Source organism: Mustela putorius, unplaced genomic scaffold, assembly GCF_011764305.1.
Source record: "Mustela putorius furo isolate JIRA1106 unplaced genomic scaffold, ASM1176430v1.1 tig00003859_pilon_pilon_pilon, whole genome shotgun sequence".
Classification (NCBI taxonomy): domain Eukaryota; kingdom Metazoa; phylum Chordata; class Mammalia; order Carnivora; family Mustelidae; genus Mustela; species Mustela putorius.
In genome coordinates, this window is record NW_025422011.1 from 34,989,706 (window position 1) to 35,012,303 (window position 22,598).

Below are 22,598 nucleotides of genomic sequence, written 5' to 3' on the forward strand. Positions count from 1 at the left end.
TTTTATTTATTTATTTGTGTGTGAGAGAGAGATAAAGAGAGTGAGAGACAATGAGCATGAGCAGGGGGCGGGAGGAGCAGAGGATGAGGGAGAGAGATTATTGGAAACTGACTCCATGCTGAACAATGGATTCCTACATAGGGCTGGATTCTACAACCTGAAGGCCATAACCTGAGCCAAAACCACAAGTCAGATGTTCAAGAAACTGAGCCACCCAGGTTCCTCATTGATTCCTCATTATTAACTAGAATACATACCTTATTTAGATTTCCTTTGCTGTTTTTTTCTTTTCTTTTGTTCTCTTTTCCCTTATATCTTTTCTGTCCGAGGATCCCATCCAGGAAGCCACAGTACATTTAGCTGTTATGTATCTTTAGGTTCCTCTTGGCTATGAGTTTCTCTGTCTCTGTTAACTTGCACCTAAGAATCCTAACCTATACATTATCTTCAAATTCTTTTTTCTCTTTTTTAAAGATTTTTATTTATTTATTTGACAGGTAGGGAGATATTGCAAGAGAGAGAGAGCACAAGCAAGGGGAGTGGCAGGCAGAGGGATAGGCAAGAACAGACTCCCCACTGAGCAGAGAGCCTGGTGTGGGACTGGATCCCAGAAGCCTGGAATCATGACTTCAGTCAAAGGCAGCTGCTTAACTGACTGAGCCACCCAGCTGCTCCGAAATTTTTTCTTTAGAAGCTTTCTGGCCATTTATTCCCTCTCTCCCTCCATAGCAGGAGAGATTGCATGTTTTGGGGTTTTGTTTTGTTTTGAGATAGAGAGAGCAACTTTTGTTAGTGAGAAAAGTCACATTAGCATCTATTTTGGTGGAATGAATAGGACTCAAATCCATGGAGACTATAGAATGGTTATTGTCCATGGATGCCTGGGTGGCTCTTTTGGTTAAGGGTCTGCCTTTGGCTTGGTTCATGGTCCTGGGACCCTGGAATAGAGCCCTCTACCTGGCTCTCTGCTCAGCAGGAAGCTTGCTTCCCCCTCCCTACTTGTGTTCCCTCTCTTGCTGTGTCTCGCTCTCTCTCAAATAAACAAAATCTTTAAAAAGAATAAAGAATGGTTATCGTGGAATCCCCTCCAAACATGTGAATGAGTAAAGGTTTGGGTAAAACAGGCAAGTGGCTGTTAGCCAGATTGTTTGGACTAAGGATTTATGAAACCTGAAGTGGAGCCCAGAATCGACTATTCTGGTGACATTGAGCCACACTGAGAGTGGTCACAGGCCTCTAAGCCTATGGAGAGGTCAGCCTCAGACTGGTGAACTCCAATTTTAAAATCTTAATTTCTTTTTTGGTTTTGGAAGAGGTATTCACTGGGTGAAGTGGGCTCCTGCAAAGGAGGATGGCCAGAATGAATACAGGGAGCCAAAGCATGTTCGATGAGGGAACTTTAATGAAACAAGTGGCTGGTTGGCTGTGAGAACTGAATTAGGGCATATACAGAAACTGACTTCAGTGAGTCATGGTATAGGATACTGAAAATTGTTCTAGGACTAAAACTAGAGAAAGTGGGTTGAAGATACAGGAAAACTGATTTTGACTGATCATAAGGAAGATCTCTGTAACAGCAAAGACCTATCTATAGTTGACCTTTGAACATTGCAGGTTTGGACTGAATGGGTCCACTTGTGGATTTTTTTTTTAACACAAATGTGAATGCATTTTCTCTTACAATCTTCTTAAGAACATTTCCTTTTCTCTAGCTTACCATACTGTAAGAATACAGTATATAATACATATGGCATACAAATTAGGTGTTAATCGACTATGTATTGGGAAGGATTCCAATCAACAGGAGGTTATTAGATGTTGAGATTTGGGGGAGTCGAAAGTTGTATCAGGATATTCCAATATGTGGGAGTTCACACATGTTGTGGCAGGGATCAACTTATAAATGAAAGGGAATGATGTAAGAGAGTAAGGAGCTATCTATTCTTGTTTAGGCCAATGCTGTTTGGCTTGTTTGGCCAATGTTAGGCTCAATAGAAATATTATGATTTAAGCCTTGGACCTATATTTGGATTAATTGGCCATTAATTCCCCTTTTGACCAATAGTCTATGTTTCTATGAAATGTGGGATGATGAAATACTCATTTCTTTGAAGCTTTCAGGAAAGAACATTATTTTGCTTTTGTACTATTTTACAAGCTGAAATGCTCCGAGCCATTAATGAGCCATTAATCCCAGGATTAAGGACTCTTCCAGATATATTGGTTGTTTCTATCAGTGCCTATTCCTAGGTTTGTATGACTGGGACATCTACACTTGGTATTAGAATCATATATGCGATTCATATTAGATGTTATTTCAAGATAATCCATTTAAACCTCTTCAGTTGTAATCACGCTTAAAACATAACCATATTAACTGAATTAATCACAAACTTCAAAACAGTATTTGATGTGTTGATACTCAAGAAAACCTAACCTTTTAACCTTTTATTTCTCCTCTGTGTTCTATCTTAGTGTGGAGTATTCATGGTTTTTAGAATGCGTCCTTCATGTTTATGCTTCCTGAGCTAATCCATAACTGTCTAGCAAGATACTGTTTCTCTTTTAAGAATGTCAGCATTGTTCTAAAAGTCAGACCCAGAGGGGTATCTGGGTGGCTCAGTGAGTTGAGCGTCTGATTCTTGATCAGCTCAGGTTATGATCTCAGGGTTGCTGAGATGGAGCCCTGAGTCAGCTCTGCCATGGCATGGAACCTGTTTAAGATTCTCTCTCCCTCTTCCTCTACTCTCCCTCATGTGCATGCACTCTTTTGCTAACTCACTCTCTCTCTAAAAATCTAAAACTAAACTAAACTAGGAGTCAGACCCAGATATCACCGCCTTGAGAAAAGAACTTTCTTTCAGCTAGTTTTCTGAGAGCCCCTTTGACATCCTTATTTCTCAGGCTATAAATAATGGGGTTCAACATTGGAGTCACCACTGTATAGAACACAGATATCATCTTATCCTGCTCTTTTGTGGTCTTGGAGTTTGGCCGCATGTAGGTGAATATTCCAGAGCCATAGAAGAGGACAACAACAATGAGATGGGAACCACAGGTAGAGAAAGCCTTGAGCCTCCCCTCCCCAGACTGCATCTGGATCACAGTGGAGATAATATTCCAGTAGGACACAAGGATCAGGCAGACAGGAGCTAAGAGGATGACCACGCCCATGGCAAAGATGGCCATTTCTGTGCTGTAAGTGTCTGCTGAAGCCAGCTTCAGGAGGGCAGGAGGTTCACAAAAGTAGTGATTAATAATGTTCTGTCCTTGATAGGGTAGTTGGAAAGTAAAGATGGTATCCACCAGAGACACTAGTGCCCCACTGGCCCAGGATCCTATGGTCAACTGGAGACACACTTTTTGGGTCATGATGGTGGAGTAGTGCAGGGGCTTGCAGACAGCCACATACCGGTCATAGGACATCACCGCCAGCAGTGCACACTCTGTACACCCCACCAGAAGAAAGACAATTATCTGTGTCACACACCCAAAAAAAGAAATAGTTTTCCTCTTCACAAGGAAGTGGACCAACACTTGAGGGACAATGCTAGTAGAGAAGCAGAGATCTGCGAAAGAGAGGTTTCTAAGAAAAAAGTACATGGGAGTGTGAAGTCGAGAATCCATGAAGATGAGAAGGATGATGAGCAGGTTTCCAAGCACAGTCAAAAGATAAATGATGAGAAAAAGAATAAATAGCAGGATCTGGGTCTGCAAGTCCTGGGAAAGGCCAAGGAAAATAAACTCAGTCACAAAGGTTTGGTTTTCCTCTCCCATTGAGATTTATGCCTCTTTGCCTGTTTGCACAAATAAAAAGAACAAACTTTGGGATGGTGACATCATGTCCCATAGAAGAATATCATTTAAAGCCCAGTTTAAAACCAAATTGGATATTTCTATCTTGTTGCTATTCGTATCATTCTAAGTAATACAAAATAGGATGTTTTATTTCTTATTAGTTGGTTGTAATGTTAGTTCACTTCATTGTTTCCCAAATCTTTTTTTCCCATTTCCACTTATTTATAGAGTATGATGTTGTTAAAGCCTTCTTGGCTAGTTCTGATATGAGGATATTAGACTATGTGTATTTTACTAAATGACTATATGCACATTGTTACAAAGTGATGTGTATATTGTTAGCACTGTTACCATGTATAAAACTGCACAAATAACTGCTCAAAATATTACATATTTAATCATAATACATATGCTTGAAAAACGAGAAATAGCTTTCCGGCATCAAACTTAATTTGACCTCTTAAAAAAACCACAAATGTTTTCTTGCTATGTTAAGGAGGACATACGATATGATGAGTACTGCTGGGTGTTACAGGCAAGTAATGAATCATCGAACACTACATCAAAAACTAATGATGTACTTTAGTGTACAGGAGCTAACCGAACATAAAAGAAAACACATAGTGTCAGGTTACTATAAACAATTATATACTAACAAATGAGATAACTTAGAAAAAATATAAATATTAATATGTAATATGCATTTGATTCTTAAACTGAAGTATAGTTGACATACAATGCTATATTAGTTTCAAGTGTACAACATAGTGGGATTTAACAATTCTTTACACAATGCTCAACACAATAAATGTAGTTACCACCTGTCACCATAAAGCATTATCACAATATTAGTTACCATATTATTTATGCTGTACTTTTCATCTCTGTGATTTATTTTGTTTATTGTTTTATTTTATAATGAATTTTGTACCTTATATATAGTCACCTCTTATAAAATACATAAAATTATATTCTACAGCTTTAAAAAACATAATGGCCCAAGAATTATTTACTAAGAATAAATGCAAATAACTATTAAATTTAAGAAAAATACTTGATGTAATTATAAGTACTTATAAATAAATAGAACACAAGAATGAGAGATACATTTTTTACCTGCGTAATTAGCTAAAATTTTAACAAACTACATCACAAAATAGTAATTAGTATTTTATTGAAAATTTAACCCAAGACAGGCATCAAGAGTTTTATATAATCACATTGTCCAATAACATTATAAGGTAGACAATATTAATCTTACTTTGCTGATGAGAAAACTGAGGCACAAAAAAAGTTCATCCACCTTCCCCAAATCACACATTTAATAAATGGCAGAATTCTGTAAAACGAGGGTGCAGAAAAACCACATTTCCGTGCAATGCAAGTGAGTAGGAAAATCAGTCCAATCCTTTTGGAAAATAATTATGTCAAATATATTTAAATATTTAAATAGTCATACTTTGGCCCAGTTCTCAATAATATGGGGGAGGGAGAGATTCTGTTTTTGCCAGTCTTTTCTTCCCTGTGAGGAAGAATCTGATTTGTGACATTCTAGGATGTTGCATGGTCCATATAGCTGCTCGCTAGAGTTACTGCGATTTAAAAGGTCATGCACAGGGGTGACTGGGTGGCTCAGGGGGTTAAGCCTCTGCCTTCAGCTCAGGTCATGGTATCAGGGTCCTGGGATCGAGCTCTGCATTGGGCTCCTTGCACACCGGGGAGCCTGCTTCTTTCTCTCCCACCATCTGCCTCTCTATTTACTTGTAATCTCTCTCTCTGTCAAATAAATAAATAACATCTTTAAAAAAATGGTCATGAATGTTCTACTTCCCCAGTTCTTCATCGAACTGGACTGATAAATTGGGTAAAATTCCAGTCAAGCTCTAAGGGAGGTTGAAGATTTTGAAAGACTTTAGACTAGAGCAAGTACTCCAACTCAGGCTTATCAGAGTTCTGAACTTGTGTGACTAACAGGTCATCTCCCGACCCATGCATTTTGTAGGATTTCAGTTCTAGCAGCAGCAGGAGCAGGTCTCATTACACAAGCAGACAGGGCACACCTTATTAAAATGTGCCCCACTTGTCTGGGGACCAAAAAGTGCACACAATATGCAAAGAGAGCCTCTGCAGACTACTGGACTGAAGGAAAAAGTGGCCAGAACTCAACAGCAAGGCATGTGCAACAAACATAGAAGGCACTTCCTGAAGCACCAAGTCCTGAAGAATAGGAGACACTGTACTGCAGGACATACAGGACCTCTTTTTCTTTCTTTCTTTCTTTTTTTTTTTTGTTTTTTAAAGATTTTATTTATTTATTTGACAGAGAGAGATCACAAGCAGGCAGAGAGGCAGGCAGAGAGAGAGGAGGAAGCAGGCACCCTGCTGAGCAGAGAGCCTGATGTGGGGCTCGATCCCAGGTCCCTGAGATCATGACCTGAGCCGAAGGCAGCGGCCCAACCACTGAGCCACCCAGGCACCCCAGGACCTCTTTTTCATAAAGCCATTACTTTTAAGAGCAGGAGATATAGCTGGCATTCCTAATGCACACACACACACAGAAAGTAAGACAAAATGAAGAGACAGAAGAATGTGTCCCAAATGAAAGAACAGGACAAACCAGAGCAAGGGACCTAAGCAAAACAGATATTAATTATCTGATAGAGATAGAGAATTTAAAGTAATGATCATATAAATACTCACTGGACTTGAGAAAAGAGTGGAGGACATCAGTGAGACCCTTGAGAAAGAGGTAGAAAAGAACCCATCACAGAGGAAGATCACAATAAATGAAGTAAAAAATACAGTTGATGGGAGTGCCTGGATGGCTCAGTGGGTTAAGCCTCTGTCTTTGGCTCAAGTTATGATCCCAGGGTCCTGGGATTGAGCCCTGCATTGGGCTCTCTGCTCAGCAGGGAGCCTGCTTCCCTCACCCCTGCCTTTCTGCCTGGTTGTGATCTCTGTCTGTCAAACAAATAAATAAAATCTTTAAAAAAAATACACTTTATGGAATAAATAGCAAGCTGGAGGAATGGAATGGTTTAATGACCCATAAGACACAGTAATGGAAAGTAATCAAGCTGAGCAAATGAGAGAAAAAAGAATTATACAAAAAGAGAGTAGGCATAGGGAACTCAGTGACTCCAAGTCTAATAACATTTATACTGTGAGGATTCCAGAAGGAGAAAAGACAGAAAAGGGGGCAGAGTATTTATTGAAGAAGTAATATCTGAAAACTTCCTATATCTGGGAATGAAACAGAAATCCAGATACAGGAGGCACAGAGATCCCCCAATAAAATCAACCAAAGCATGTCCACAACAAGACACATAGTAATTAAAATGACAAAAGTAGTAGTAAAGAAAAAAAAAAAACTTAAACAGCAAGAGAAAAAAAAGACAGTTACATATAAGGGAAACCCATAAGGCCAGCAGCAGATCAGCAGAAAATTTGCAGGCCCAGAAAGGAGCCGGTGATACAGTCAAAGTGCTGAAAGTGAAAAATACACAGCCAAGAATACTTAATCAGCAAGTTCATCATTCAGAATAGAAGGAGAGATAAAAACTTTCTCAGACAAACAAAACCTATGAGTTCATGACTGCTGAACCATTCTTGCAAAAAAAAACATTAAGAGACTCTAAGTGTTAAGGAAAGACCATAGTGAGAATTCAGTAGGAAACACAAAACTAGTCAAAATAAATATATCTGTAAAATTAGTCAAGAGATTCACAAAATAAAAGGATGTAAAATATAACACCATATACCTAAAACGTGTGTGAATGTGGGGGGAGGGTGTGGAGATAGGAGTAAAGAATGGGTTCAATCTTTTTTTTTTTTTTTTGAAAGATTTTATTTATTTATTTGTCAGAGAGAGAGCGAGCGCAGGCAGACAGAGTGGAAGGCAGAGTCAGAGGGAGAAGCAGGCTCCCTGCGGAGCAAGGAGCCCGATGTGGGACCCGATCCCAGGACGCCGGGATCATGACCTGAGCCGAAGGCAGCTGCTTAACCAACTGAGCCACCCAGGTGTCCAAGAATGGGTTCAATCTTAAACAATCATCAACTTCATATAGACTGCTGTAAGCAGAAGGTATATTATATAGACAGAATGGTAACCATAAATCAAAAACTAGTAATAGATATGCAAAGAATAAAGAGAAAGGAATCTGAGTATATCACTAAAGAAAAGCAAAAAGCCATGAAAGTGAGCAAGAGAAGGATCAAAGAAAAACTACAAAAACAACCACAAAACCAGTAATAAAATGGCAAAACACATATATATCAATATCTACTTTGAATGTAAATGGACTAAACGCTTTGATCAAAGGACACAGGGTGACAGAACGGATAAAGAAAAATACTCATCTATATGCTGACTACAAGGGACTCAGTTTAGACCTAAAGATATATGCAGATTGAAAGTGTATAAATAGGGATGCCTGGGTGGCTCCAGTCGGTTAAAGTCTGCCTTTGGCTCAGGTTATGATCCCAGGTTCCTGGGATCAAGCCCCGCATTGGGCTCCCTGATCAGCAGGAGCTGGTGTCTTCCTCTACCCTGCCCCTCCTCCCCGCAACTTGTGCTCTCTTGCACACATGCTTTCTCCTTCTTTCTTAAACAAATAAAATCTTAAAAAAAAACAAAGGTGAATAGATAGAAAAACACTTATATGCAAATAGAAGTGCAAAGAAACCTGGGGTAGCAATACTTCCATTAGACAAAATAGACTTAAAAACAAAGACTGTAAGAAGAGATCAAAAAAGGATAGATCATTGGAAAGATCATCCAAACATAAACTCAACTAGGATACAGTGGCCTTGATTGACACATTGGTCCAGACGGATCTAACTAATATAGCCAGAAACATCCATCCTAAAACAAAAGACTACACAGTCTTTTCAAGTCATATAAAACAGTCTCCAGAATAAATCCAGTATTGGGCCACAAAATAAGTCTTAACAAATTAAAAAACATTGAAGTCATACCATGAATCCTTCCAACCACAATACTATGAAACTAGAAATCAAACAAAAGAAAATATCTAGAAAGAGCACAAATCCATGGAAGCTAAAGAACATGCTACTAAACAATGAATGGGTCAATCAAGAAATGAAAGAGGAATGTGGGGCACCTGGGTGGGTCAGTTGGTTTAGCATCTGACTCTTGATTTTGCTTAAGATTCTCTTCCTCTCTCTCTGCCCCTCTCCTCAAGCCCATGCACTTTCTCTCCAAAAATATGAAAGAAAGAGAGAAAAAAAGAAAGAAAGAAAGTATGAAAGAAAGAAAGGAAGAAAAAGAAAGAAAGAAAGAAAGGGAGGGAGGGAGGGGGAGTGGGTAAGGAAGGAAGAAAAAAAGGGCGGAGGGAGGAAGGAAGAAAGGAAGAAAGAAAGAAAGCTATCGAAGAGGAAATAAAAAATACATGGAGACAAATGAAAATGAACACACAAAGGTCAAAAATCCTTGGGATGCAAGAAAAGCTTTTCTAAGAGGGAAGTCTACTGCAATATAGGCCTACCTCAAGAAGCCAGAGAAATATCAAATAAACAACCGAACCTGACCCCTATAAGAAGCTAGAAAAAGAACACCAAACAAGGCTTAAAACCAGCTGAAGAAGGGAAATAATAAGGATTAATGTGGAAATAAATGATAATGAAACAAACAAAAAAATAGAACAGATCAATGAAATGAGGAGCTGGTTCTTTGAAAAAAATAATAAAATTAATAAACTCCTCGATGGGCTTATCAAAAGAAAAGAGAAAGGACCCAAATACATAAAATTACAAATGAGAGAAGAGCAATTACAAACAACACCACAGAAATACAAACAATTATAAAAGAATATTATATGCCAATGAGTTACACAACCTAGAAGAAATGGAAAAATTCCTAGAAACATATCAGCTCCCAAACCTGAATCAGGAATAAATAGAAAATTTGAACAGACTGATTACCAGTCATGAAACTGAATCAGTAATCAAAAACTCCCAGCAAACAGAAGTCCAGGACCAGAAGGATTCACAGGTGAATGCTGCCAAACATTTAAAGGAGAGTTAATACCTATTCTTCTCAAACTATTCCAAAAAACAGAAGAGGAAGGAAAGCTTTCAAATTCTTTGTATGAGGCCAGCATTACTGAGATACAAAAACCAGATAAAGACACTACAAAAAGAGAGAGAGAACTAAAGGCCAGTATCTCTGATGAATATAAATGCACAAATCCTCAATAAATTGAAGCCAACAATGCATTAAAAAATTAAAAAAATCTTTCACTATGATCAATCAACATGATACAGGAAATATCACATCAACAAGAGAAAGAATAAAAAGCACATTATTGTTTCAATCGATGCAGAAAAAGCATTTGAGAAAATATAACAATGATTCATGATTAAAAACTTTCCACAAAGTAGGTGCAGAGGGAATATACCTCAACCTAATAAAGCCCTCCATAAAAAACTCACAGCTAACATCACACCCAATGGTGAAAAACTAAAAGTTTTCCCCTAAGATCAGGAGCAAGATGGGGATGGTCACTCTCACCACATTTATTCCCCTTAGGCCTAGCCAGCAACAGTCAGATAAGAAAAAGAAATAAAGACATCCAAATTAGTAACAAAGTAGTAAAACTTTGACTATCTGCAGATGGCATGATACTATGTATAGAAAATCCCAAAGACTTCACCAAAAAAACTGTTAGAATCTGACCAGTGAATTCTGTAAGACAAATGAAAATGAACACACAAAAATCAATATGGAGAAACATGTTGCATATCTATACACTAATAACTGAAGCAGCAGAAAGGGAAATTAAGGAACAATCCCATTTATGACTGCACCAACAAGAACAGGATAGCTAGGCGTTACCTTAACCAAGGAGGTGAAAGCCTTCTACTGTGAATACTGCAAAACACTGATGAAAGAAATCAAAGACGACACAAATGCTCATGGGTTGGAAGAAAAAGATACTGTTAAAATATCCATAGTGCCCAAAGCACTCTACAGATTCAATGCAATCCTTATCAAAACACCAACATCATTTATTACAGGACTAATTCAAACAACCCTAAAATTTTTTTTAATTAAATTTATTTATTTTCAGAAAAACAGTATTCATTATTTTTTCACCACACCCAGTGCTCCATGCAATCCATGCCCTCTCTAATACCCACCACCTGGTACCTCAACCTCCCTAACCCCCGCCACTTCAAACCCCTCAGATTGTTTTTCAGAGTCCATAGTCTCTCATGATTCACCTCCCCTTCCAATTTACCCCAGCTCCCTTCTCCTCTCTAACAATCCTAAAATTTGTATGGAACCAACCACAAAAGAAACTGAAGAGCCAAAGCAATCCTGAGAAAGAACAAAAACTGTTGCAGATACCACAGTCACAGATTTCCAGATATACTGCAAAACTGTCATAATCAAAGCAATATAGTACTGGCACAACAAAAGATGCACAGAGATATAGATTGGAACAGAGAGCCCAGAAATAAACCCATCATTATATGGTGGATTAATCTTTAACAGAGGAGACAAACATATGCAATAGGAAACAGACAGTCTTTTCACAGACGGTGTTGGGAAAATTGGACAGCTGCATGCAAAAGAATGAAACCAGACCACTTTCTTACACCATATGCAAAAGTAAACTCAAAATGTGTTAAGGGTCTCAATATGAGACCTAAAACCATGAAAATACTAGAAGAGAGCACAGGCAGGAATGTCTCTCTTGTTGGCCATAGGAACATCTTTCTAGATATATCTCCAGAGGCAAGGGAAACAGAAGCAAAAATAAACTATTGGGACTACTTCAAAATAAAAGCCTTCTGCACAGCAAAGGAAACAACAACACTAAAGACTACCTACCGAATGGGAGAAGATATTTACAAATGACATAGCCAATAAAAGGTAAGTATCTAAATATATGACAAATGTATACAACTCAACACTGTAAACCCAATGTATCCAATAAAAAAAATGGGTGGAAAACCTGAACAGACAGTTCTCCAAAGAAGACAGATGGCCAACAGACACATAAAAAGATGCTCAATATGACTAATCAACAGGAATTTACAAATCAAACCACAAGAACAGATACACTTAAATATATAAACAACAAATAGAAAACTAGGACATCAAAGAGCATTTAAAAAGAGTAAAAAGAATACCAGTGAAAATGATGCAAAGAGGACATTATATAGGCAATTCAGAGAAGAAATGCAAATGCCCAAAACCTATGTTAAGAATATTTGCACTCACTTAGAGAAACAGAAAATAAAATAGTAGGTAATGTTCCTTTTCCATTAGATTAGCAAAGTTGAAATAGATTGAAATGTCCAACTGTATTTTTGAGAATGGGGCAAACAGATATGAAAAATGTAGGCATGTAACATTTATAAAATCTCCCTGGAACGTGATAAAAAATATAAAGTTACAAAATGGGTTTGCTTTTTTTTCCTGAATAAAGCTATTTTTAGGACTTTACTTTTGGAAATAATTACGGGTAGCCATAAAACTTGGTTTCAAAGGATATTCACATATAGGATTGTTTCCAAAATAAAACAGTTTATAGCCTAACAATCGGTGATGTGTTAAACACATTGTTTTCCAATATAATATAATCTATACCACATAGAGAAAAGGGTAAGAGTAGAGATGTGTGAATCATACAGCATGGATTGAATCCTTTCTTCTTATTTCTTAGCTCTGTGGCCTTTGCCTATGATTCAGTTCCTTTATGCCTCAGTTTCCTTGTGTGAAATGGATATAAACCACAAATTCATAGTATGGATGTAAAGATTAAATTAAGAACTGAACGGAAAGTAGTTTGCACAATGTTGACAGCTCCATTTCAAGAAATGGCTGCTGTGATCATGATGCACTAACCTTAAGCCATTAAATGGAAGTAGATCCATATTTTCTGTGGAAAGATGTTGCTCACACTGTTGAGTTTCAAAAGAGGGTTGCGAAATAACATGAATGGGTATGATTCATACAGATCGTGTGTGTGTGTATGCATTGTTGTGTATCTTTCTCTCTAGAGATGAGTCCATTAAATAATAGCCTTATCTCTTGTCTGTACTGTCATTTGCAAATATCTTCTCCCATTCCGTGGGTTGCCTCTTTGTTTTCTTGACTATCCAGGATCTATAATGAACTCCTTAAACTCAACACACACAAAACAGACAATCATATCAAAAAATGGGCAGAAGATATGGACAGACACTCCTCCAATAAAGACATACAAATGGCTATCAGACACATGAAAAAATGTTCATCATCACTAGCCCTCAGGGAGATTCAAATTAAAACTACATTGAGATATCACCTTACACCAGTTAGAATGGCCAAAATTAGCAAGACAGGAAACAACATGTGTTGGAGAGGATGTGGAGAAAGGGGAACCCTCTTACACTGTTGGTGGTAATGCAAGTTGGTGTAGACTCTTTGGAGAACAGTGTGGAGATTCCTCAAGAAATTAAAAATAGAACTTCCCTATGACCCTGCCATTGCACTCCTGGGTATTTACCCCAAAGATACAGATGTAGTGAAAAGAAGGGCCATCTGTACCCCAATGTTTATAGCAGCAATGGCTACGGTCACCAAACTGTGGAAAGAACCAAGATGCCCTTCAACGGATGAATGGATAAGGAAGATGTGGTCCAAATACACTATGGAGTATTATGCCTCCATCAGAAAGGACAAATACCCAACTTTTGTAGCAACATGGATGGGACTGGAAGAGATTATGCTGAGTGAAATCAGTCAAGCAGAGAGAGTCAATTATCATATGGTTTTACTTATTTGTGGAGCATAACAAAAAGCACGGAGGACATGGGGAGTTAGAGAGAAGGGGGTTGGGGGAAATTGGAAGGGGAGGTGAATCATGAGAGACTATGGACTCTGAAAAACAATCTGAGGGGTTTGAAGTGGTGGGGGAGTGGGCGGTCGGGGTACCAGGTGGTGGGTATTATAGAGGGAACGGATTGCATGGAGCACTGGGTGTGGTGAAAAAATAATGATACTGTTATGCTGAAAATAAATAAATGAAAAAAAAATTAAAAAATACCCTTATCTTATTGATAAAGTCTTCTTTTCAAATTATTTTATTTTTTCAATGTTTCAAGATTCACTGTTTATGCACCACACCCAGTGCTCCATGCAATACGTGCCCTCCTTAATACCCACCACCAGGCTCACCTAATCCCCAGGCCCACCCCTCCAAAACCTTCAGTTTGTTTCTCAGAGTCCACAGTCATTGATAAACTTTTTTTAAAATTACTTATTTATTTGACAGAGAGAGAAAGTGAGAGATCATAAGTAGGCAGAGAGGCAGGCAGAGAGAGAGGGGGAAGCAGGCTCCCTGCCGAGCAGAGAGCCCAATACAGATGCTGATCTTGGTCCCAAGACCTGGAGATCATGTCCTGAGCCAAAGACAGAGGCTTAACCCACTGAGCCACCCCGGTACCCTCACTGATAAACTCTTAATGCACAATAAAAACTTAATATCCAGGGAGAGACTGCACATTATATTTAAAAAATGACTATCTCTCTATTCCTTAAATGTAGGATTTGTACATTTACATATGTATGTGTATATGTTGACTGGGAAGACTGCCAAACAGGAGAATAATAAAAATCCGTGAAAAAGGAGGTAAATAAGATGAAATATGGTATCATTTGTCTTCCAAAGAAGGTCAGGGATAAAAGTTCTTCCATGTTCTAAAGATTTCATATGATTCTGTCAAGTTTACTAATTAATCAAGCAATGACGTGTCTTTGTCTAATTCAGAGAAAAAATGAGGAAGAAAAATCAGAGTGGGAAAATACAATAAAGAGAGTAGAAATTAGAAGAAATCAGGGAATGGAAACTGAAGTTGGAGGGAATCTAGAGATATGGAGAAAAAGTAGAAGAAGGAAGAAAGACATGAAGAGATCTGTAAGTCTGGCTGTCCCCAAAGCAAAGGGACAGGCAATGCATCTTTTATTCTCGAGGCCCTAATAACTTTGTAACTACTATGGACTTTCCTCGTTACCATGTCTCACACACACACAATTGCATGCATGGTGTTATTCTTTGTTATAGACACATGCCACATGCTGCATATACCTACTCGCTCTCAGCTTCATAGTATCTTATATAAGCACACAGAAATCCACATACCACAGATATACTCACTGGAGTATTCCATATTCTCATACATGTACCCTCATGACCACCAAATCTTTCACAATAACAAAAGATGTCACACAGTATCTACTGAGCCAATTGGATACTGACCAAGGCTGGGTGTTTTGGGAACCCACCATGCCTGAGTTGGATGTGAAGGATATGAGGTGTGTGTGTGTGGGCACAAGCAGTGGGGGCTAGTATCTTCTTTGGGACTAGAAGGCCAACATTGATTGTAATGGGACCCACACTCTGCTGTCTGTTGTAACTCACCAGGGGGTTGGGTAGCAGAGCCAGGCTTCCTAGAACAGCGTACCATGCAGTCCTGATTCCTTCACATCTCCCAGAACCAGAGAACACTCAAAAGCAAGGAGTTCTTCATGGGGTTCCACAAAGCAAGAGTCCTGTTTTCCCTCCAGCCCTTGTCTGTTCAATGGGTCATGGTAGAACACATATAAGCGGAAAGAAACAATGAAGACTGAAGGGCTAAAACAGGAAGGAAAGGGAAAATCAGGCAGTTGCTTTTCAATAGCAAGAGGCACAGCCTCTGTGATCTCTCTGGAAGGAGCCCTATCCCTGATGATGAAAAGCATTTTGGAGCTGGGATTCTGGAGAAGAGTGGGAATACAATTGTTGTCTCTGGGAGTCTAGCAAGGAACAACATTGATGTGCAAGAAGTAAATGACCAAATTTACCTTTCCCAATGCCATGATCACCTCCCACCCCCCAATGGTACTGAAGATTCCAGACTGAGACCCATCAACAACTTGTCCACTCTCACCTGAGGACAGAGAGGAGGCAGGAACTGAGCTGCAGGGTCACTGGTGAAGGAATGGAGGATCAAGTGAGGGAGGCAATGATTTCTGCAGCCTGCAGATCAGTCTCTAAAGACAGCACCCATTGTGGGTTGGCTCCTAAGTAATGGCTCCCAGGGCCTGCACAAGAGTCATCCCTAGGAGTCTGACTCCACCCCCAGCCTTTATTCTTTCAAGGTACAAACGCCAATTCTCCTAGGTCCCAGTTCTGAACAGAGCATTTTTCCTTCAAGGATATATTTAGAGGTGAGGTCCTGAGAGTATGTAAACAGGGCATTCCCTGGAGCTTGAAAAGCCCTCAGCTTTATTACCTTTGCATCCTCTGAGACATCCTAGGGCACTCGGTGCTGTACATGAGGTCACAGACTAAAGTTTTCAATCCACACTAACATCCCTGTTCCAAACCTTATGCCCATGTCATTCCAAACAGCTCAGCAGTTATCTTCTCAGGGGTTTACTAGTTATCAAACATGTGTTTTCATTTATATAGTAATGAAATAGAGGTGAAAGTAAGCAGATATTGGATTATCTGGATGCCAACTTTCTAACAGTACTATAGCTGCATTCCAGGCCTTGTACCTTCATTTTGGTTTGTGATTATTTTGGTGCTATATGATCACCTGAAGTGGTGGAGCTGAACTTGGTTGGCATGGTCTTAATATCAGCATGATAGCAGGGGTTCTGGGTAGCCTCTTACATTAAAGTTGTTAATTTACTGGACATAAAGTCCAAACTTTTCTTTTGTGGGAATAATTCACGAAGGACAGTCTTATAGAAGGAGACTTTTAACCTATTAATTTTTAAGGTATTAAGACTTTGGTTTGGCCACATGAAAATGGAACTTCTCCTACAGCTCTCTCAAGCTAGTGAAAACATGTTTTCAAAGATAAATTTTAGATCCAAATGGTGCATTCATATGAGCTAAAGTTCGAAGAATGTAAGCAAAAGCAGGTGGAAGAACAGGCTGTCATATGATAGTGTAGCCATGTGGGATTCAAGAAAATGCCCTGAAGTTGTCAATTTCCCAATCATATTTCAGGTGGTAATTTAGTTTCTGCAAAATGTCATTTATCACCGTAAGGATATGCTAGTAGTTTGAATTTTATTGTTTTACTTTTTTTTGTGGTTCTACCTGCACATTATTTATAGTTTAGTTTTGATTTCATAGCACCTATAAATATAACTCATTAAAAATAAATGATTATGTTCCAAGGAATAAATATGCTGTAATTTACTTACCCATATCCATATTAATGGACATAAGGATTTTTTCTATTCTTTAGACATTGAAACAGTGCCACAGTGAACTTCTTGGAACATATAGTCCTTGTCAAATATATTTGAAGGATAACTTTCTGAGCCTTAATTGCAGGATCTAAAATTACATCCCTTTAGATAAATGTCAATAGATATTGCCAACTGTCTTATTGAAAAGTTGCATTTAATTAACAAAAATTTCCTATTTAGTTACACAATTACTAACATTTGGTATTTTGAAACTCTTCAATTTTGTTAATGCATTAGGTTAAAAATGGTATCTCTGTTAATTTATTATAGGATATTTTAATTATGCTTGAGGATGAGCATAATTTTATATGTTTATTGATCATTTTCATTTCCTTTTTCTGTGACATGACTATATCCTTTGCATAGGCAAAAGGTGGCCCAATGATACCAGGTTTCTTCCCAGACTGGCTGCATCTCTCTACATTTTCCCAAATGTAGGTGTGTGTTCCTCTCTTTTCTATATCTGCCAATATTTTACAATATCTGACTTTCTAATTTCTGCATGCCTAATAGGGATAAACAGATATCTCTTTGTTGTTTTAGTTTGTATACCTTTCAGTAGTAATGAATTTGAGTATTGCTTTCTGTTTTTGCAACCCTTAGAAGTTAATTTCTGTGAATTCCCTTGTATATCCTCTTTTTGTTTTTTTGTTTTGTTTTGTTTTTCTTATTGGGGGTTTCTTCCTTTTCTTCTTGATCTTTAGAATTTATTATAAATTCCTGATATTAAGTTCTTATTCTATTTGTTTTACATAGCACAAATATCTCATCCATTTTCTCATCAACATTTTTTGGTATTTTTTAAAATTTCTTTTCCAGCATAACAGTATTCATTGTTTTTGCACCACACCCAGTGCTCCATGCAATCTGTGCCCTCTCTAATACCCACCACCTGATTCCCCCAACCTCCCACCCCCCGCCCCTTCAAAACCCTCAGATTGTTTTTCAGAAATTGGAAGGGGAGGTGAACCATAGTCTCTCATGGTTCACCTCCCCTTCCAATTTCCCTCAACTCCCTTTTCCTTTCCATCTCCCCTTGTCCTCCATGCTATTTGTTATGCTCCACAAATAAGTGAAACCATGTGATAATTGACTCTCTCTGTTTGACTTACTTCACTCAGCATAATCTCTTCCAGTCCCGTCCATGTTGCTACAAAAGTTGGGTATTCGTCCTTTCTGATGGAGGCATAATAGTGTATATGGAGTCTTCCTTATCCATTCGTCTGTTGAAGGTCATCTTGGTTCTTTCCACAGTTTGGCAACTGTGGCCATGGCTGCTATAAACATTGGGGTACAGATGGCCCTTCTTTTCACTACATCTGTATCTTTGTATAATATCCAATAGTGCAATGGCAGGGTCATAGGGAAGTTCTATTTTTAATTTCTTGGGGAATATCCACACTGTTTTCCAAAGAGTCTACACCAACTTGCATTCCCACCAACAGTGGAAGAGGGTTCCCCTTTCTCCACATCCCCTCCAACATATGTTGTTTCCTGTCTTGCTAATTTTGGCCATTCTAACTGGTGTAAGGTGATATTTCAATGTGGTTTTAATTTGAATCTCCCTGAGGGCTAGTGATGATGAACATTTTTCCATGTGTCTGATAGCCATTTGTATGTCTTCATTGGAGAAGTGTCTGTTCATATTTTCTGCCCATTTTTTGATATGATTGTCTGTTTTTTGTGTGTTGAGTTTCAGGAGTTTTTTATAGATCCTGAATATCAGCCTTTTATCTGTACTGTCATTTGCAAATATCTTCTCCCATTCCGTGGTTTTTTTTAAAAAAATTTTTTAAATTTTTTTATAAACATATAATGTATTTTTAGGCCCAGGAGTACAGGTCTGTGATCTCATCAACATTTTAACTTTTTTTTTTTTAATTTTTTATTTTTGATAAACATATATTTTTATCCCCAGGGGTACAGGTCTGTGAATCACCAGGTTTACACACTTCACAGCACTCACCAAATCACATACCCTCCCCAATGTCCATAATCCCACCCCCTTCTCCCAAACCCCCTCCCCCCGGCAACCCTCAGTTTGTTTTGTGAGATTAAGAGTCACTTATGGTTTGTCTCCCTCCCAATCCCATCTTGTTTCATTGATTCCTCTCCTACCCACTTAAGCCCCCATGTTGCATCACCACTTCCTCATATCAGGGAGATCATATGATACACAATGGAATACTATGCAGCCATCAAAAGAAATGAAATCTTGCCATTTGCAACAACGTGGATGGAACTAGAGCGTATCATGCTTAGCGAAATAAGTCAAGCAGAGAAAGACAACTATCATATGATCTCCCTGATATGAGGAAGTGGTGATACAACATGGAGGCTTAAGTGGGTAGAAGAAGAATAAATCAACATTTTAACTTTACTAATCATGTTCTTCATTGAAGACAAATTCCAGATTTTGAGGAAATCAAATTCATCAAGTTTTTCATTATGCTCTGTGTTTTGAAGGGTCTTTCCTGTAGGTCAAAAGATATTCTGTTATGTTTTCTCCTATAACGTCATTGTTCTATTTGAACTCTTAGTTATTTAGCCCATTTAGAGTCTACCTTCTTGTGTCATGTTAGGGAGAAATCCTCTTTTATTTTCTCTCAGTATCAAAGTAGTATTTATCAATACTTTTTACTGCACTATTTGTTACCTTCCGAATGCTTTTTGTTATAACCCTGTTGTACCTTCAATTTTACATATGTCTATCTAGGAGCTCTCAATTCTTTTTTTAAATATAAGTACAATTAGCCAGCATACAGAACATCACTAGTTTCTAATGCAAGGTTCAATAATTCATCAGCTGCCTATAACACCCAGTATATGAGCTCTCAATTCTGTTTCACTTTGTATTCCTTCCCCCCCGCCCCACAGTGTAATCCGGCTTTTATTTTTGTGGCTTGACAATATTACCAGTGGAAAAGGAAAAGGTTCTATTTCTTTTTTTTTTTTTTTTGTAAAAAGTTTTTTATTTTAAAGTTAAGTTTTATTACTTAACATTGTTTCACTGTTATAATTATTGTGCATAAGACTCTTTCTAAAGCTCACTTCACAGAGTGATTGCAAAATGGCCTGAAATTTTAGCAGCAACCATTTTATGCAAAATTTCTTTTACCACAGAATTAGACACATCAGAAAAATCATTTCAGCTAAAAATTTTCATGAGGTGTTAGAAATATCCTTTTATAAAATGCTATATTAGAATAGTACTTGAGAAAGCAAGATTCCTTAAGTTCCAGGATTTAACAAACTTAATGATTAGCTCTGTAGCATAAGGGGAAAATAGGGACTCTCAAGTTTTTAAGCTTTTAAATATGGTCCTATGGATGAACTCAGCAATACACAGCTCTGCAGAGAATTAAAGATGAACTGAGATAGTGTGACTGGTGGGAAGGTGAAGGGAGACCACCTCTAACAGTCCTCAAACTTCTCCAGCTGTTCCTGTTACATACCATCCGCCAAGCTGGCCCAGTCCCCTTCACTCAGGGTGTCACCGAAGGCAATTTCAAGGCTCGATGGCAAAAGATCACCTACAACCTCTTAACCTTCTACTACCTCTTTCTGCTGCCACTGACTGCCATGACTGTCTGCTATAGCCACATTGTCCTCGGTATGTCTAGTCCTCGGACAAGGAAGAGGAACCATGGTGAGACTCCAATCCCTGGACCCTACTAATCCATACCTTAAGGCTATTGCCTCTAGCCTCATTTACTGATCTGAGAGCTTTCTATTAAACCAAAAGTGACATCATATCCATTCCTCTAGCCCCTGATGTTGCAAGTATTTTCTAAATGCCTTCACTTCTTCTTCTTTTTTTTAAATGCCTTTATTTCTAACCAACCTCTAGCCAACCTCCATTGTTGAGTTAGCTGGGCAAGGATTAAGGAGAAAGGTGATCAGTGTTCTCCTTTAGTCTTGGACACCATCAAGTCTCCAACTAGTCTTAGTAGCTTCATAACACCATACGTCAATCAAAAGCTTTCCTCCAGCATGTGGAGGGCAAACTCACCATCGGGGGCTCGGAATTTAGAAAACATACTCAAATTCAGAAGCACTCGCTTCTGAATTGAGTATAGGATGAATGGGCAGAGATGGTGAACTAGAGTTCTCCTGATACAAGGAAGAGAATGTGGCAAATAGGAGGTAATGCTGCAAATCCTCTTCCCTTCCCAAACTGGGACTATATGCTTGCCCCTCTCCCTCAGGGATTATGACAGACATCTAGAGAGGTTCCATTTCTTCTTCTTCTTCTTCTTCTTTTTTTTAAGATTTTATTTATTTATTTGATAGACAGAGATCACAAGTAGGCAGAGAGGCAGGCAGAGAGAGAGAGAAAGGGAAGCAGGCTCCCTGCGGAGCAGAGAGCCCGATGTGGGGCTCGATTCCAGGATGCCGAGATCATGACCTGAGCCAAAGGCAGCGGCTTAACCCACTGAGCCACCCAGGTGCCCCGAGAGCTTCCATTTCTAACTGTGGTTTTAATTTGCAATTCCCAAATGCCTGCCTAGGGATGTGCAGCATCCTTTCATGTTTTTGTCAGTCATTTCTATATCTTCTTTGGAGATATTCCTTTTCAAGTTCTTTATCCATTTTTAAATTGTGTTGTTCATCTGTTTTGATTTTGAGTTGCATGAGTTCCTTAAATATTCTGCATACTAGACCCTCCTCAGATATTTGATTTGCAATTATATTTTCCTATTCTGTGAGATGTCATTTCACTTTCATGGTTGGACTAAGTTAAACAACACAAACATGGTTTTAGTTGTCTTTTTCCTGATTAAACATTCAATTGAGTGCTGTAAACTTCTATTTTCTAGAAGCTGATAAAGTGTGCTCTGACAGCATTTGGGATATTTTTTGTATTTCTTTAGAGGGAGGGCCACTTGAGTTCCCTACTTTACTATTTTCGCTCTAACAAATAATTTTTGACTTTAGGCTATCTTAGTAATCAGTGTAAAGAAAAATTTGGGATTTTGTTAATTTTATATTTATATTTTGTTTTCTATTTCACTGATTTCTTCTTTTCTATTATTTACTTGTTTGTGCCTTTGGATTTGCTTCCCTACTTCACACCCCTGTGAAAGACCCAGAAGTTTGAATTAAATGCTTAACTTCATCTTTTTCCTCTTTTCTCTCTCTTTCTATTTTTTAAAAAGATTTTATTTATTTACTTGTCAGAGAGAGAGAGAACACAAGAGGGGAACTGCAGGCAGAAGTAGAGGAACAAGCAGGCTCCCCTCTGAGCAAGGAGCTGGATGTGGGACTCCATCTCAGGTCCCTGGGATCATGACCTGAGCTGAAGGCAGACACTTAACCAACTGAGCTACCCAGGAGTCTCTCTCCTTCTCTTTATTTTTTTTTATTTTTGTTTTTTTAAGATTTTATTTATTTATTTGATAAAGAAAGAGATCACAAGTAGGCAAAGAGACAGAGAGAGAGGGGGAACAGGATCCCTGCTGAGCAGAGAGCCTGATGCAGTGCTCGATCCCAGTACCCTGAGATCATGACCTGAGTCGAAGGCAGAGGCTTAACC

General features: G+C 38.5%; 1 protein-coding gene across 1 annotated transcript; it reads right to left on the minus strand.

Moving 5' to 3' along the window:
• Positions 1 to 2,905: 2,905 nt before the first annotated feature.
• Positions 2,906 to 3,777, minus strand: LOC101683278 (olfactory receptor 2D3-like). The gene is given in 2 exon segments (XM_004780185.3): positions 2,906 to 2,956; positions 2,959 to 3,777. Coding segments are annotated over 2 exon segments (870 nt in total).
• Between the last annotated feature and the right edge of the window lie 18,821 nt (positions 3,778 to 22,598).